The sequence below is a fragment of the Gracilinanus agilis genome, chromosome 3, assembly GCF_016433145.1.
Source record: "Gracilinanus agilis isolate LMUSP501 chromosome 3, AgileGrace, whole genome shotgun sequence".
Taxonomy (NCBI): domain Eukaryota; kingdom Metazoa; phylum Chordata; class Mammalia; order Didelphimorphia; family Didelphidae; genus Gracilinanus; species Gracilinanus agilis.
In genome coordinates, this window is record NC_058132.1 from 216140671 (window position 1) to 216159249 (window position 18579).

At 37.3% G+C, this 18579-nt stretch overlaps 1 protein-coding gene across 1 annotated transcript; it reads right to left on the bottom strand.

The window, feature by feature from the left end:
• Positions 1-14331: 14331 nt before the first annotated feature.
• On the bottom strand, positions 14332-18380 carry HSPE1 (heat shock protein family E (Hsp10) member 1). The gene is made up of 4 exons (XM_044669673.1): positions 18069-18380; positions 16764-16928; positions 14663-14752; positions 14332-14569 (listed from the first exon to the last, which is right to left on the bottom strand). Exons 1-4 carry the CDS (start codon positions 18069-18071, stop codon positions 14519-14521), a joined length of 309 nt encoding a protein of 102 aa, XP_044525608.1. The 5' UTR covers positions 18072-18380; the 3' UTR covers positions 14332-14518.
• Positions 18381-18579: the final 199 nt, after the last annotated feature.

The window sequence follows — 18579 nt, forward strand, 5'->3', positions numbered from 1 at the left end:
TCCACTAAGTCATCTAACTGCCCCAATATGGGAGAACAACAACAAAAATAATCAAAAAGTGAACGTTGCAAAATTATAAAGCACAAACATGGTCCCAATAAAGAGATATAAGAAAATACTCTGATTCCACTTTGAGGTGAGACGTTCACAGATGTGGAACATTGCTTACATTTTCAGATTTTAGATGCTTTATTGATTTTGTTGATTTTCCTCCCTTTATTTTCTTTTTCAAAAAATCTTTCTTATTATATGGGATAGCCAAGGGGAGTAAGAGGGATACTGAAAAAATTTAATTGATATAAATAACATGATATTAATAAAAGTTATTTTATAAATGTATGTAGCTCCTATTGAGGCTAATAAAATACAAATTCACTTTAAAGTGTTATGGAATTAATAATAGATTTTTGGCATCATGTTTCTTTTCAATAAGTAGATATTAATAACTACTACCCTGTGGGGATCCTCAATAGTTTCATTGTTTTTTTATTTAATTTTTAAAAGGCCTTTGGAAACTTCTTCTGTCCAGACCCAGTCTTGCATCTTTGTAGGGAGCCTCTGACCCCCTGTAGAAACTCTCTCCCATGATGCACATCAGTAAATCATCTGTAACATATTCTTTTAATGCATATTGATAAGACAAAATAGTACAATAGATTGAGTAATGACATCAGAGTCTAGAATACCTAGGTTCAAATTCTGCCTTTGATTCTTAGTACCTATGTGACCATGTGCTAATCACTTAATATCTCTATGACTCAGCTCTGACATTATCCTTTCTCGATTTCAGGATTTTCCACACTGACGAAATGAACATCTCTTTCACACAGTGTTTCATATGTGTTAGTGTGTAAGTGTATTATATAATCAAATATTCAATTAGATCTAGATTCAATTAGATCTTGTCCTCCTCTTTAGATTATAAACTTCTTGGGGCAGGAACTGTCTTGTGCCTCTTTTTTTGTATCCTCTGCACTTAGCACAATGTCTAGCAAATTGTAGGTACCTAATAAAAGTTTATTGAATAGATGAATTAAGCAAAGATTCTGTTGTTTGGTTATTCACCCTAATGATTAGTTATGTTGAAATGCTTTGTTTTTCTTTCTTTTGTAGTCTGTTACAAGAGATGACTTACTATGCATGAGAGGTGTGTTAAAAGGAAGAGATAAGAAATGAAGGTTCACAGAGGGCAGAGGCATGAGACCAACTGAGAGAGATTCTGGAATGTTGAAAAGAGGGCTGAGTTGAAAAACTCAGGAGCAGTTAGTCTCTCTGGGATTTGCAGCCAAAAGGCCTGGTGGAGTTCCTGTACCTATCCTTGCTGTTGAGACCTGTATTTCCCTTTGAAGAAGATCTTTGAACCTGAAGCTAGCCTGACTCCACATCCAGTCATCTGCAGTTGTCAGTGAGTGGGAGATCTGAGTCCATCTGGACTTGGGATCTTCTCCTTGGGTCCATGCCAAATCTGCCACAGACCAATACCTCAAGTGACTATCAAAAGAGGTTTGGTTAGTGAAGGGTACATAGCATTTAGGATTTGGGGATTTTAGGTGAGAGAGGTGAGGATCATCAAACTCTAAGAAGACCCTTCTTGTGAAGGTTTAGGTTTTGGGTGCTTAACTAGAAATATAATAGTAGTAATTCCCTTTTCCCACCTAACCTCTATTAAGGAATAAATTACAATTTTCAGTGACCTTTTCCTAATCTGTTACTGAGTGAGGTCTGTGTGTTGGTCCTTGACCAGGCTTTGCCTGGGCAAGCCTGCCCTTTCACCCACAGGGTAAACTTCTGTTACTGGTCCAAAGCAGTTAATTAATCCCATCTCATCCCATCCCCCAAACTACCTGAATACAGGTGGAAAATGTTACGTAATATCTATTATATTAATAATTATATGATATATAATATAAACATTATAATACAGATATGCAGATATAATGTAAAATAATAACTAGCATTTATATAGTGCTTTGAAGTTTGCACAGGACTTAACAAATATTTTCTCAATCTTATAATAACCTTGGAAAGTGTCTACAAGTAGAATACTTCAAGAAGCAATAAACTCCCTTTCACTAGATCTCTTCAGGCCAAGGCTGGGAAACCTCTGGAGTTCAATGCTGAAGAAGGAATTCTTGACCAGGTAAGGGTTAGATTAATGACCATTGAAATCCCTTCCAATTATGATATTCTAATAGGTCAGTTAGGTAGTATAATGAATTGAGGGCCAAACCTGGAATCAAGAAGACTCATCTTTCTGAGTTCAAATCTGGTCTCAAACACTGGCTGTGCAACCTTAGGCAAGTCACTTAACCCTCTTTGTCTCAGTTTCCTCATCTGTAAAATGAGCTAGAAAAGGAAATAGCAAACCCTTTCAGTATCTTTGTCAAGAAAACTCCAAATGGGGTCACAAAGAGTCAGACAAGACTCAATAACCACAAAAATTAATTGATGAATGCATAATCAACCTCTCGCTGTCTTTATTCTCCTAGAGGTGTTTATTTGTTAATCAATCAACAAGTTATGATGTGCCAGGCACTGGGGATAGAAATACAAATAATTAAACTCTCTACTCATACAGACCTTATATTCTAATGTATATTTGTTTGTAGCATAAACACAAAGTGAATAAACAAATATATATATACTAAGCAGTTAAATATAGATCATTTTGGAAGAAGGACACTCATTTGTGGGGATCAAAAAAGGTTTGATGGAGAAGATGGGGCTTAAAAGAAGAAAGGGACTCTCTGAAGCAGATATTAAGAAAGGAATGAATTCCAGGCCTATGGAAAGGTCATTGCAAAGGCCAGGAGACAAAAATGGAGTGTATTTTGCAGGAATAGAGAGGTGGGTTTGGCTGGATTGCAGAGTTTCAGAAGAGGAATTATATCCAATGAAATAGAGGTCTTCCAAGTATTCCTTTTTTTTTTTTTTTTTAAACTTTTAACTTCCATCTTAGAATCAATTCTAAGGCAGAAGAATGGTAAGGGCTAAGCAATGGGGGTCAAGTTACTTGCCAAGGGTCACACAGCTAAGAAGTGTTTGAGGCCAGATTTGAGCCTGGGACCTTTCATCTCTGGGCCTGGCTCTCAATCCACTGAACCTAGCTGCCTTGCTGCCCCTTCTTCCAAATGTTCCTGATGGGAAAAAAAAAATAAGAAAGATGAGTAGAAACTGTGAAATATAAAACAAAGGCAAAAAACAAAGAAAACCTCAATAACCACATATCAGCATGCTTACTTTTCTATCTATATGAAATATTTATGAGTAATGTACACATATATTGAGGGCTTCTTTAATGAAAATCTGAGAAGGGAACAGGAAGACACTGTAAGCATTATTCCACAGTTTTTAAAAAACCCTTACCTTCCATCTTGGAATCAATACTGTATATTAGTTCCAAGACAGAAGAGTGGTAAGGGCTAGGCAATTGAGTTAAGTGAGTTGCCAAAGATCACACAGCTAGGAAATGTCTGAGGCCAGATTTGAGCCTAGCACCTCCAGTCTCCAGGCCTGGCTTTCTGTCTACTGAGTTACCAAACTGTCCCACACAGTAGATATCTTTATCATCATAGAATTGACTGGAAGATGTAGGGAACAAAAAGATGCTACTGCATTTTATTGTTTGCTGACTTTCTTTTTTTTCTTTTTAAACCTTTAGCCTTATGTCTTAGAATCAATTCTGTGTATCGGTTCTAAGGCAGAAGAGTAGTAAGGGCTAGGTAATTGGGGTGAAGTGACTTGCCCAGGGTCACACAGCTAGGCAGTGTCTGAGGCCAGATTTGGACACAGGACCTCCCATCTCTGGGCCTGGCTCTCAATCCACTGAGCCACCCAGCTGCCCCCTGTTTGTTGACTTTCAAAAAGCATTTCATTTGATAGTGTAAAACCCTACCTTCAAGATTCTTTTGTAATAAAGTGACTTTCAAGCATATGTTAAAGCTATATGTAAAATTTCAGCCTTAATTGGCTAAAATGAGTGAGTTGTTCACATATCATTTAAAATAGTTTAAATAGTGTCTATCTTTCAGACTTAGGATGGTTACTTGGCAAGGAGATTGCAACCCACGTGAAGTATATGTGGGAACGGACCAACAAAGATCTTCTTGTACCATATGTTAGGGCTATCTTTGAAAATTCAATATATTTCACAGACATATGTGGCCCAATACTGAATTGGATAGTCATTTGATCTTTTCCCTAAGAGAGCAGCAGAAGAACAGGACGCTGCATCAGTTCAGAAGGAAAAAAAAACCTTTCTATTTAGTCTTATTTGTCTAGTGTGTGTAGTACAGTGATGTGAAATGATAAACTCTCCCACTAAATGTGGGGGGATGGACAGCCCTTCCCCTGCAACCTTCTCAAAGACGGTCAAAGGAAGGGATGGAGGGAGAGAATTTGGAAATCAAAATTTTTGTTTACATGTAATTGAGAAAAAATAAAATAAAATTAAGTGAAAAAAAGCTAGTTAGCCAGCTCTCTGGTCATTTAGAAGAATTATGGAGGAAGTTATGGAGTTACGAAGAAAAAAGACTTTTTTCTTGATTTCCCATTTCACTTCTAATTTTAACTACATTAGTTTTGTTTCTATATATTTTTATAATTTTATGTGATCAGAATTGTCCATTTTATCTTCTGAGAACCTCACATTTATCCTTTGGTCCTAAACTCTTTTCTCAATCGATAGAGATAAAATATAATTTCTTTCTTATTCTTCTAATTTGTTTATGTGTCACTCATTATGTTCAAGTAATGAATTGGAACATTTTTTAACCCTTATCTTCTGTCTTAGAATCAATAATAAGCAAGGTAGAAAAAGCAATAAGGGCTAGGCAACTGGGGTAAAAGGACTTGTCCAGGGTCACATATCTAGGAAATGTCTGAGGTCAAATTTGAACTCATCCTTTTGACTCCAGGTCTGGTGCTCTATCCACTAAGCTACCTGGCTGCCCCCATTGCTAGTCTTGCTAGAAAGTAGGGAAATAAAAAGTCAGAAGAGAGGAAAGAAAGTATTCTGGGTTTGGGAGATTTCCACCAAAAAACCAAAGAGTTGAGATGTAGTGTCTGTCTTGTTCCAAAAAAACAGAAAGGCTAGTGTTACTCCATTATAGAATAAATAGAGGGAGTATAGTGTAAGATATAAATTGTAGGAAGGGGCCAGGTAGTAAAGGGTTTTCAATATTATACATAAGATTTTATTTGATCCTGGGAGTGATAGGAAGCCACTGGAGTTCACTAAATAGCAGGGTAACAGGCTCAGATCTGTGCTTTAGGAAAATCACATTGGTATCTAAGTGGGCTGTAGATTGGAGTGGAAAGAGGCTAAACAGAAAACTTTGATGAAAATCCATCTATGAAATATTGAAGGCTTGCACCAGGGTAGTTGCCATATAAGTGAAATGAAGGAAAGATGAATGATAAAGACAACACTTGGCAACAAATTGGGAATGTAGAGTGAATTTGAGAGAGGAGTTGAGGATGACACCAAGGTAGTAAAAACTTGGATGATTGGGAAAATGGAGATGTCCTCAAAAGTTGTAGGAAATTTTGGAAGAGGGAAGGTTTTGGGAGAGGGAGAAAAAAAATGAATTCTGTTTTGGACATGGTGAATTTGAGTCATGTGTGGAATATCCAGTTCAATATGTCTAAAAGCAATTGGTGATTTAAGACTGTGTTGAGGATAGAGAGATGAGAGCTAGATGTATAAAGTTGAGAATCATCTGCATAAAGATGATAATTAAACCCATAGGAGTTAATAAAATCGTTAAGGAGTTTTGGAAAAGAAAAGAAGAGTCAAGACAGAGCCTTAGGATTAGTGGGAATGTCTTGGATAAAGAACCAACAAAGGAAACTGAGGAACTGTTGGAGAGATAGGAAGAGAGAATCTGAAGAGAGCAATGTCACAAAAACCTAGTGAAAGTATCAGAAGGAGGTAATCAACATTGTTAAAAACAGAAGAGAGGACAGTAAGAATAAAAATTGAGAAAAGAATCATTAAATTTGGTAATTAAAAGATCACTGATAACTTTAGAGAGTGCAGTTTCATTTGAATGATGTCAGAAGTACATAATCTGTTTCACTGATAGAACTATTTTTTAACCAGTGCCAGTTTTGATTTTTTTAATTTTTAATTTTTTTGGATTACATGTCAATACAATTTTTAATAACTGATTAATGACACTTTACAAAATAGTTTTGATGAATACTGTTTTGCATTGTAGTTTGAGATTTGGTACTGCTAGCCCCACTTCTTTCCCCCCTTTTTTTCATTATTTCTCTTGATTTTTTATCCTTTCATTTTTTAAAAATAAAAAGCCTTATCTTTTGACTTACAATCAATACTATATATTGGGGCTAGACAATAGGGGTCAACCAACTGGCTCAGGGTCACACAGCTAGGCAGTGTAGTGAGGCCAGATTTTCATCTTTCCTTTTGATGAATTTCCTTACTTTTTTCTTAGCTCTATAAAGTAATTCTTTGGCAATTTGATTGAGTAGGATGGCAGAGAATATAGTAATTTAGACAGTATTGTCCTTTTTATTATGTTAACATGACCTATGTAAGAACAATAACTGTTTTCCCATTTATTTAGGTCTGTCTAGATTCCTCTCATTATCTGGAATGAAGATAAGCCTTTATAATTACAGAGTTCTACTTTTTAATGTTGACATTGTTATAGTTGATGCATATATTTACTGGTTCTGCTTACTTTACATCAATTCATATCTTATTCAGGTTTCTTTGTAATCTTCAGATTTATTGTTCATTTAAAAAAGTGGGAATAATAATACTCCTAATATCTACCTCCCAGGATTGTTGTGAAGAAAGGTCTTTGTGTACTAAATAAAGTGCTATATAGGGTCAGTGAGGTGGCTCAGTGGATAGAGTGCCAGGCCTTCTATTGGAAGGACCTGGTTCAAATCTGGCCTTAAATACTTCCTAGCTGTGTGACCCTGGGCAAGTCACTTAACCCCTATTGCCTAGCCCTTACCTCTCTTCTGCCTTAGAACTAATACTTAACAGAGATTCAAAGATAGAAGGTAAGGATTTTACTTTTTTTTTTTTTTAAACCCTTATCTTCCATCTTGGAATCAATACTGTGTATTAGTTCCAAGACAGAAGAGTGGCAATGGGGGTTAAGTGACTTGCCCAGAGTCACATAGCTAGGAAGTGTCTGAGGTCAAATTTGAACCCAGGACCTCCCATCTCTGGACCTGGCTCTCAATCTACTGCGTCACCTGGCTGCCTCCCTTCCTTCCCTTCCCTCCCCTACCCTTTTTAAAGAGCTTTATAGATATATAAAGTAGCTACCTATTTGTCATCTAGGGGAATTTCTACCCCAAACAAGCGAGGGCTTTCCTTGGTGGGATGGGCTGAAGAGAACAATGTGTTCCAAAATCCATGAAAGCAGCTGAAGCAAACTGTTGTTTGATATGGAAGATGCCAAAGTGATCCACTTAATCCTGGACCATCAACAGTCATGCTAATTTTTGTATTGCCACTGGACTTTGAAGATTCTGGAAGAGACTGAGGCTGAGGACTTTGTGTAACTCTGCCTTATTTAAATTCAATTCACTCCAAAATCAAGACATCACATATTGTGATGTCAATCTTCCTCTTCCAAAAAGGACAAGCAACAACGACAAATATGAATTGTTGTGTTATACTAGTTAATAGAATTAGCCAGCATTCAATACTAGTCTTTCCCAAATCCTCTAATCTTTCTTCTTGCTTCTTTTCTCTGTAGTGTCTTAGATTTTCCCAGGTTTAGTATCTTGAGTTGAACTAAATCTGTTACTTTTTGGTTTTTCTCTCTGAGCTTAATTTTTAGAGGTGTTGGTCACTGAGAAGCTTTTTATCTTATTTTCTTTTTAGACAGTAAACAATTCTTTATTATTCTCACTTCAAACCTCCTCTCAGTATCCTGGGCAAATCGTATGTAGGACTATCAGCCATAGGACAAGTGCTATTCTATATAAGTAGAAAGAGTTTCCTCATCAGGAATTTCTGATACTAATGAAGTCATATGTCAGACCCAAAAAACCCTCTATCCAAATAGGGTAATTGTTGGGAGAGGGGATATGGGTGGCACCAAAGCTTGGAGGGAGATCAGAAAATGACTCAAAGAAGTTCCTAAACTACAGAACTGGAAAGGACCTAAGAAATCTGGTCCAACTTTTTCAATTTCATAAATAAAGAAAATAGTTCTTTCTGAGGAGTAAAATGATTTGTGCAGGGTCACATAGGTAGTAGCAGAAGAATTTGAATCCAAAACCGTATGACTCCAAATCCAATGTTCTTTTTGTTGACATTTTTGTAGTTGGTGCATATACTTTATTGGTTCTGCTTACTTTCTGTCAATTCATGTCTTCCCACGTTTCTTTGAATTCTTCAGATTTGTTCCATTACTTTTTACAAATCACATTTTGTGCAGTCATTCCCTAATCTATCTGCAAACAATTTCCAGGGTTGTCATTGTTGATTTTTACTATCACAGATACTTCCACAACAAGCATTTTGGTGTATAGGAGACTTGCCATTCTATCCGTGACTGATTTGGAGTCTATATCCAACAGAGGGATTACTAGATTTAGTAACCTTGGGGCAAATAATCTAAACACTCTGGGCTGTAATGAGAAGAATAAGGGCTAGGCAATGGGGGTTAAATGGCTTGCCCAGGTGAATAGAGAACTAGCTTGAGTCAGAAAGTTCCCATAAATCCTGCCTCTAACAGGCTGCTGGCTGATAGAGGGTTCCTTTTATCATTGATCACTTCTAGATGAATAAAACCACAGATCGAGACCCAAAAGGAGATAGTCAAAATAATTATTCACTTTATATAGTACTGTGGTTTACAAGGTATTCTCATATTTATGTCGAGGTAGATAGAACAAATGTTTTATTATTTTGTTTTTCAAAACCCTTACCTTTATGAAGCATTGGGCAATTGGGGTTAAGTGATTCAATAAGTGGGTCACACAGCAGGAAGTGTCTGAGATTATATTTGAACCCAGGTCCTCCCAACTCTAGACCTTGTGCATAGAGCAAATATTTTTAAAATAGATTTTATTGATATCTTTTGCTTTTATATAGCTTAGATTCCCCCCCCCCCCCATAGTCTTCCCCATCCTCTTTCCAGGGTCATCCTATATAACTAATATTCTAGCTGTGTGACCCTGGGCAAGTCATTTAACCCCCATTGTCTAGCCCTTACTGTTCTTCTGCCTTGGAACCAATACACAGTATTGGTTCCAAGACAGAAGGTGTGGGTTTAAAAGAAAAAGACATAGAAGAGAAAAACATTAAGTAAAATCAATTAATAGTTTGAAAAATCTGCTGCAGTTGTGTGCAATACCCAACACCTGTAGATGCCCAATATCTGCAAGTGGGGGCAGTGGGGGGTGATGGCTAATGACACACAGGTTCAATTTATATATCTATTCTTTGGGGCCAAGCTTATTCCTTATAATTTCACAACATTCATTTTCAGTTGTTTTGCAAGTGTTTTCCATTTCCATTCGATTCCATTCCAACATTCCATTGTTGTACTCATTGAGTATATCTTATCTTGGCTCTAGTACAAATATTCTTATCTACATCTTAGATGAAGAAACATGATGGGGCATGACACACAAAGCTAGGCTTTGCAATTCCAAGGCCAGGGGTTTCTCTCCTCCCACATGCATACACACAACTGTTTTCAGGTCAAATAAATATATGCTAAAGGGGAAAAAAATTAGGTAGGAGAGGGGTAGAGATGATGTGCATAAAATTATTGATTAGGAATATATTATGAAATTAAACCAAAGCAGTTAACCAACTCTGTCTTACAAATTATTTCATTACATGATATGAATAAATTGGACTAAATTCATTCCTAAGCAGTTTTGTGTTCTCACTGCATTTACGTGCATTAAAATGAAAAGTCTCATAATCACTTTCATAATTCTTATTTCATAGCTGGTGCTCAAGGTTTAGTAATATTACAACATGTTACATAATGTTCTGAGCTATCTTGTTCTATTATTTACAAAAGTAAAGCAGGCTGAGCAATGCCTTCTTTCAATCAGTAGATTTTCCTATAGGTAGAAAGTTGGTCAAAACTCCCTTTAAACCTATTGAAACAAATGAGAAATTGCTGAACAAGTTTTTTTCCTTGATTTTTGTTATTCTGTAGTGCTAGAGACAACGTAGGAAATGATAAATTGGCCACAGCTGAGGTTGTCCTGGTTCTGTCCTGTACCTAGATTTAAAAAAGGGGGGAGACAGAATCAAGAAACAGGAGAAATTTCCATCACTTCCAATACTAAAATATGTTCAGCAGACTATATGATAGGCTCCACTTTGGCCTTCCCAGACTATTTATAGAATAAATCATATAATCAGCCTTTCTGGTAGTTGATTTTTTTTTTAAAGTACTTCATATACTTCAAACACAGGACATTACTCCCCTTTTAAAAAGAATTTTGCCCTGTTGACTGTACCTCAAAATTCAGCTTCCAGATTCTTCCATCTGTCATTTGTGGCAGGTAATTTTTTTATGCCTTCTCCACCTGTAAAAGTCAGTAAATATTTGTTAAGTCCTATGTGCTAAGAGCTGGGGACACAAAAAGAGGCAAAAGACAGCCTTTGCCCTCAAGGAGCTTACAATTTAATAGAAGGAATAAAATAAATGTGTGTACACATACTATGTACAAGATAGATAGGACATAATTTAAAAAAGAAAAGGCCCTTAAAATTAATTTTAATACTAAATTTAATTAAATTAATAACTTGAATAATGTATTATTAAAATGGAATTTTAGTTGGGATTCAAAGGAAGTCAGAAGATGAAGATGAGAAGAGCATTCCAGGCATGGGGGACAGCCAAAGAAAATGCCCACAGCTGAGAAATAGTGTCTTGTTTGTAGAACAGTCAGGAAGTCATTGTCACCAAATCAAAAAACATGTGTCAGTGTAAGGTATAAGAAAACTTGAAAAGATAGGAGGCAGGGGGAAGATAAGTGGGTCAGTGAATAGAGGCCTGGAGAGAAGAGGGTCCTAGGTTCAAATCTGTATGATCCTAGGCAAGTCAATTAACCTCAACTGCCTAATCCTTACTGCTCTTCTGCCTTGGAACTGATATTAATATAAATTCTAAGATAGAAGGTAAGGATTAAAAAAATAATAAAGAGGGAGGAGGCAAATAAATTATGAAGGGCTTTGAATATCAAACACTGAATTTTGTGATTAATCTTGATGGTATTAGAGAGCCACTGGAGTTTATTGAGTTGAATGGAGGATAAAACCTAGTTTAAGACCCAAGAGACTGGAAGGATGGCATTGCTCTCAACAGTAATGGGGAAGGTAGAGCAGAAGACTTAGAAAGATGATGAATTGGGTTTTAAACATGAGTTTAAGATTTCTGAAAATCAGATGAAGATATGAAATTGAAAATAAGAAGAGAGATTCAGTTGGAATAGATTTGAGAATCATAAGCATAGATGGTAATTAAATCCATGGGAGCTGATGAGACCACCAAGTAGTACCGAGGAAGAAGAAGACTCCAGACAGAACCCTGTGGGCCACATATGGTTAGAATATGTGATCTAGATGAGGAGGCACAAAGGAAACTTAGTAGTCAGAAGACAAGAGACTCAGGACAGTGGTGTCTCAAAAACCTAGAGAAGAGAGTATCAAGGAAGAGAGAGTGACCTATAGTTTCAAAGGTTATGGAGAAGTTGAGAATTGCAAATGAAGAAAATAGATAAGACTGCTTGTTTCTTTGTTGTTTAGTCATTTCAGAGTTTCCAATACTTCATTACCCAAATTTGGATTTTCTTGGCAAAGATACTGGAATGGATAGCCATTTTTTTCCTCCACCTTATTTTACAGATGAGGAACTGAAGCAAATTAAGAGTTGTTACTTGCCCAGGGTCATGTAGCTAGTGTCTCAGGCTGCATTTGAATTCAAAGAAGTCTTCCAGACTCCAAGACTAGTGCTCTATTCACTGAACCATACTAGCTGCCCCATTTCTCTTCTCAAAAAAATTTTTTAAATAGGATGAATAAATCACATAGCTTTGGAGATACTTAAGTTCAAGGTAGTAACACATCTCAAAAAATTTAATAAACTTGAATGCACAAATGTTTTAAGTGAAAAAGAATTACAACAGAAGATTCTAAGAAATGACCCTTTACATATTTTTTAATCCCTTTTTTCTTCCTCCTTTTCAGAGACAAAAAGAAAATATTAGCATACTGTTCTAGAAATGTTATCTTTTATTGGTCTTCTGGCAAAGTCCTGTGAAAACTTTTCTTGATCACTTCTACTCAAGCAACTTCCTTTTCTCTATATGTATGCACAAGTACTCCATGTTCCCCACCCCCCCTAAGTAAGTGAGTGGGATATAAGATGTTTAAAAAAAAGACCTCTATCCCTATCTTCTCTTGCCTTGATAATAAAAAAACTGAAGTATTTGAAACTAGATATGAAAGATGTGGATAGAATTATGTGACCATGGATGTTATTATTGGGCCTAATTTTTCATTTAGAAAAGGGGAAAATGAGTTTATGAATCCAAACTGAGAAATGTTATAAAAACAAGCCCTTTGTACTTCTATGGACAGATAACAGAAGCAGGGACATTCATATTTTTAGGACTTACAAGGACCTCAACAAGAAGAGTTGACATGTCAAGCACTAAACTATTATCAGCAATGCAAGGTTCCAAGATAACCTCAAAGGATTCATGATAAAAAATGCTACCCATAGATCAAAGAATTGTTGGAGTCTGATTGCAGATCAAAGAATTCCATTTTCCACTTTATTTCCTTCATGAGTTTTTCTTGTGAGTTTTCTTTCACAGCATGAGGAATATGAAATTATGTATTACATGACAACACTAGTAAAACTTTTATCAGAATATTTATCACCTTGAGGGAATAATCTGAACAAAATGTCATGTAACAATCGATAAAAATTGTTTCTACATGTAATTGAAAAAAATAAGTATGTATAGCAGACATATTGAGTTAAATACTAAAATATATTTCAAATTAAATCATTTTTACTGATACCATGGAAAAATCCATCTTAATTAAAAATTCCCTAAGCTATACCTTAAACTATTATACCAATCTTATTGGAATGTGACTGATCCAAACCATTTTTATTTACAGGGTCAAGGACGGCACTGCAAACCTTATTAGGCCTCTTCCAGTTGTTCTGCACTGGTTAGAATTTGTGCTCATCAGCAAAAATTCTTTACTAGACTAAAAGCAAACACCCTATTAAGTCAAAGAACAGGACAAAACATCTAATATGCCAATCCAGTTGTGTTAAGAGCATAACAGTAATGCAGACACTACCAAAAGTAGTATGACAGGTCCCCATTAACTAACTCTTTACAGAGCAGTCATTTATTTTCCTATTGGTTACAACACTATCCTGTGTAAATTAATCCTTAATTGGTTGTGGGGAAGACAGAATAGCTAACATTTATATGCTTGAAAATTTGCAAAGCTTCTTACAATATGTGGCTGTTGACCCTCACAGGCCTGTAAAGTAGGTACGTTATTCTTGTTAGATGGCAACTGAAGCTACTCTTAAATGACTTACTCAGAGCCACATTTTAAGTCTTCCTATTTTTGAAACAATCTAATAATAGTTTCAGTATGTTTTAACTAATTACTCCTAACAGTCTGAAATAAATTACACTTTCTTATGTTGTCAGTTCTTAGAAGATAATTTTCTGGTCTTTATTTTAAGTGACTCTATGTAGGAAATTCCTAAACTAAAACTTTTTAGATCAAAACTTTCTTCAGTAAAACTAAGCTAGCGGTAAATATCTACAACCTAAGTAGATCATCTATCAACAATGTAAACATTCCATTTTTAGAGTTAAAATGTTACTACTTGAGACTTGGCTTACATAATGGCACTAAAAAGAAAGTTACTGTTTATTCTTATTTTTAATCAGATACAATTATATCAAAGTTAAAGGCAAAGTACCCAATTTGAAAGTCTTTTAACTCTGTTATTCAGTTGTGTCTGACTCTTCATGATGCTCTTTTAGGGTTTTCTTGGGCAAAGATACTGCAGTGGTTTGCCATTTCCTACTCTACCTCATTTTACAGATGAGGAAACTGAGACATACAGGGCTGTTGCCTGGGTTGCCAGGGTCACACAGTTATTACCTAAGGCTACATTGGAACTCAAGACTTCCTGACTCCAGGCAGAGGAACTCTATGTACTTCCATACCTACGTACCCTCTTTTAACTCTAAAATCTATTAAAAACCATGAGATTAAAATAATGTTTCAGAGAATTTTTAACACATTAAACATGGTTAACCATCCATTTATACATTTTTTTATTTGGAAATGTTCATATTGGTGCAGAGTAATTGGATTTCAGACACTAGATAGCCGTTTATTATAAAACAAGAGACCTGGAAATTATTTACATGATGAAACAAAAGACTTCAGAACTTCAGTGGAATGGGCAACATTCTTGACGCCACTTCAACAGTGATTTCAGTCTAAATATTTTCCCAGAATATCACCATCTCTAAATAAGAAATAGTCCTGGAAAAAAAAAAAAAAAAAAAGCAGCATGTTAGTTAATTCTGTTAGCAACAACTGGAGTACTTCACTCATTTAAAGTTGAATAAAACAAACCTTGTCTTCTAGGACCACTTTAGTGCCACCATATTCTGGCAGAAGAACTTTATCTCCAACTTTCACACTAACTGGCTGAATCTCTCCACTCTACAAAATGGGGGTAAAAATTGTTAGTGATTACATTTTCTTCGTCTAACTCTCACATTAAATTTATTAAACCAATAAATTTGTGGCCAATTTTATAAGATCTGTGATTTCAAAACTAATTCTTTAGTCCTAAAAGCCAAAGAATTTATCATGAGCAAGAGAACTATGCACTTCAGTCATGCAAAAAGATTTAAATTTCTGAAGCTCTCAGTGAACTTTACACTACAGGTTAAACATTAGGTTAAACACTGAGGTACCCTGATTAGTCATATTTTTCTATAACACAACTCAAGAGTTCTGGAACTAGTTAAAAATTCTGGTGGAAATTTTAAACTACATTCTCATTCAAATATAAGAAATCTATTCCATGTAAAGAAGACAGTATAAGCGAAAAATTCGCAACTTTTTGTTATTCAGATATGACAGTTTAAAGTGTGGGGGCCAAAGGAGAAAGAAACATAAGGGTGCTATCTTCTGATCAAACAAAAAGCATAATTAAAAGATTTCAATAGGGAACCATAAAAGTTTCGAAACTTCTCTGATAACTCCCCTCTAGGTTTCTGGAAAACTTGCTAGAACTTTCTCTGTAAACACAAGTCATTCTCTCATCCTGGTTCTATCACTAATCTATCACTGGGATCTTGCCAAAACAAGCTTCTCTGAATGTTTTCTCAACTATAAAATAAAGAGGTTCAATTAGATGATTAATTAGACGGTAGCCAGGAAGATCTGAATTCAAATCCAACCTCAGATACTAGTGGTATACCCTGGATAATTCCCTTAACTTCTTTCTGCTTTTCTTCAACCCTAAAATGGGGATATTATTAGTACCTACCTCCCAGGGTTGTTTTTTTTTTTTTAATTTTTTTTTAAAACCCTTAACTTCTGTGTATTGACTTATAGGTGGAAGATTGGTAAGGGTAGGCAATGGGGGTCAAGTGACTTGCCCAGGGTCACACAGCTGGGAAGTGTCTGAGGCCGGATTTGAACCTAGGACCTCCTGTCTCTAGGCCTGGCTCTCAATCCACTGAGCTACCCAGCTGCCCCTCCCAGGGTTGTTTTTGAGTGTAAGTTTATGAAAATTAACTCTTCCTAACCACCACTACCACCCCCCAAAAAAGAAAGAAAATTAGAATTCCCCTCTAAAGAGGGCTTGGAATAATAAACACAAAAAGCATAATTAAAATACAGGTCACAAGGCATAGTGGGGTCCCTCAGGAGTGTTGTAGGAGTATCCTTTACTAGCTATAAGCCAAGTGAAAAATCACACCCTCTATGAACCTCAATTCAGTTTGTACATCTATAAGAAGGGTATAAGTTATCTTGTCCAACATTCTATAATGATAGAAAATTCCCACCAGTCCCTAATTTACTCATTTTTATTAGTTTATAATAAAATTATATCTTTTTAAAAATGCTACTTTGAAATAGACTAGTATTAACTCACTACAAATTTGCTGGAAGAGTTGTGGACTGCCAAAAAAATGTCAACCAAGAAGCATTTATTAACAGTTTGCTGTGTGCTGAGTAAGCCCTGAGAACAGAGAGGCAAAATACCATTCTTTGATTTCTAGGAGCCCATACTCTCTATGGGAGAAAGAACATGCAAAATTGTACTAACAAGAACTATGTTAGTGGAAAGTGAATCCTGAGGACAGGGTAAAGAGGCTTGGATGGGGAGATTTGAGCTGAGTTTTGAAGGAGTAAGGAGTAAAGAAGAACAAATGAAAAAAGAACTGGAAGTCTTAACTTATCAATAATGAATAATCAGCTACCATCTCCAGGTGTTATTTCCTCCGCAGTGCCAATCTACACATAAGAACTTTTCATTTAAAAAAACTACTCTGTAGTTAGGGTATTTTATGTTAACTTACTTAGATGGACTGAGGAAGACTGAATACACTGAGCTAAATAAGTGTTAGTATGTTTGAAAAACTACAAATTAAATTAAGACAAAGAAGCTATCTTTTTTTTTTTCCTCACATAGTTAAGCTGATGAATCTGGATTTACCTTTCCTTTGGATCCTGATCCAACAGCTACTACTGTTGCCTGTAATACTTTTCCTTGAGATTTTTCTGGAAGCATAATACCTCCTTTAGTAACAGTTTCAGCTGCGCTCCTTTCAACCAAAACTCGGTCAAAGAGGGGAAGAAACTTTCTAAAAGCCTGCCCTGCCTGTTGAGAGAGAAATTTGAGATATATATATATTTTTTAAACAAACAAAAAATCTTTGAAGGCAATTAGCATGAACAAGTCAAAATTTTTGCCCAAGTTTCCCCATTCCACAGAACCCATTAACTGTGAGGGGTCCTACCGTGTTTTATAAATCTCTGATCTTCCCGTTCACTTGTTGCATTTTTAATTTTATCAAATCCATGCTGTCTGTCCCCCCCCACTCAGGTCAGAATGGCTACCAGGACGACCTCTGGTTTTCTCAAGGTCAAAACTTTCCATTTTTCTCGTGGCTGATAGAGGAAGAGTGGGGGCGCTCTAGGGGGTCAACCTGCACCCCTATCCCGCCCCGCCATGGGAGAAGGTCGATGGAGGACTCCACATGGTTGCAGACAGCAGGGACCTGCAAGGTCCGCCACCCAGCTGCCTCGGGGCACGTGTGCTAGGCCAGTCGGGAGGACCAAACTTCAGAGGGCAGAAACCCGCCCCCCTCCCCATACAGGCCCTCTCAGCAAGGCGGGCAGGAAGTGTGTGTGTGTGTGTGTGTGTGTGTGTGTGTGTGTGTGTGTGTGTGTGTGTGTGTGTGTGTGTGTGTGTGTGTGTGTGTGTGTGTGTGTGTGTGTGTGTGTGTGTGTGTGTGTGTGTGTGTGTGTGTGTGTGTGTGTGTGTCTACACGTGCTCCTAGAACTCAGGAGCTCCCCAAGCAAGTTTTTCTCCTAAATGCTTAACTTTTCTCTCAGCCTCGGTTTCTCCGCCTGTAAAACGTAGATAAACATCAACCTCCCCAGTTAAGAAAAGGGGTGGAGATGCCTTAGGTCTCAGTCTATAAGAGAGAATCTAAGCTTTGCAAGGATTCTTTATGTTAGCTGCTGTTGTACGTTCTCCCGAAAGTCTTAGTGCAGTTTACAACTTTCGTGGCTTAAAGCGGCGCTGAGACTTTCCGGGACGTCCCATATTATTATTAAAAGGACAGTGATCACATCGGTAAAAGGATTTGTGGTTCGAATAACTGTCAACTGCCAATTGGGCCGTAAGGCTACCGCCCTGCCCCAGAGGCCCGGTACCAGGAAAAGGGGAGGATGGAAGGGCTTGGGTAGGGTTGTTGTTGCTGCATTTCTAGGAAGCCGCGAGGGCCGGACTCACCATGGCTTCCGCAGTGACCCGCAGTTGTCGCTCTTGCCCAGTCCGTTCTCTCTGTCCCTCCCCGGACGCCGGTGGACTCGTAGCCCGGTCCGCGAAACACGTGAAGGTTGTAGGGGAGGGGGTACACTAGGAAAGACTAGTTGCCGCGCAGGCGCGTCCCGCCCTCTACCTTGCTAAATGTCTCTGTACGTCGGATAGCGGTGGCCGCTACGTGAGGTGCTATTCGTTGTTCAGGCCGCTACTCAAACCAATACACGGGAAGAGGAAACAGGAGAAAAAGGTCTTTCAGGGCTTTTCTTCGCGGCTGGACTCCGGTAAAATAAATCCCTTCGGGCCCCCAGGAAATGACGCAATTTCACCCTTAACCCACGGCTGTAGCGGCGCGTTCCAGAAAGTTCTGGAAAAATGGGGTCCCAGGAACGAGCCTAAACCATTCCCTGCCTCCCTAGCTTGGCCCACGAGTGTAAGAGGGGTGGAGCCTGGGTATGACTCAGACAGATTTCGGGGCCCC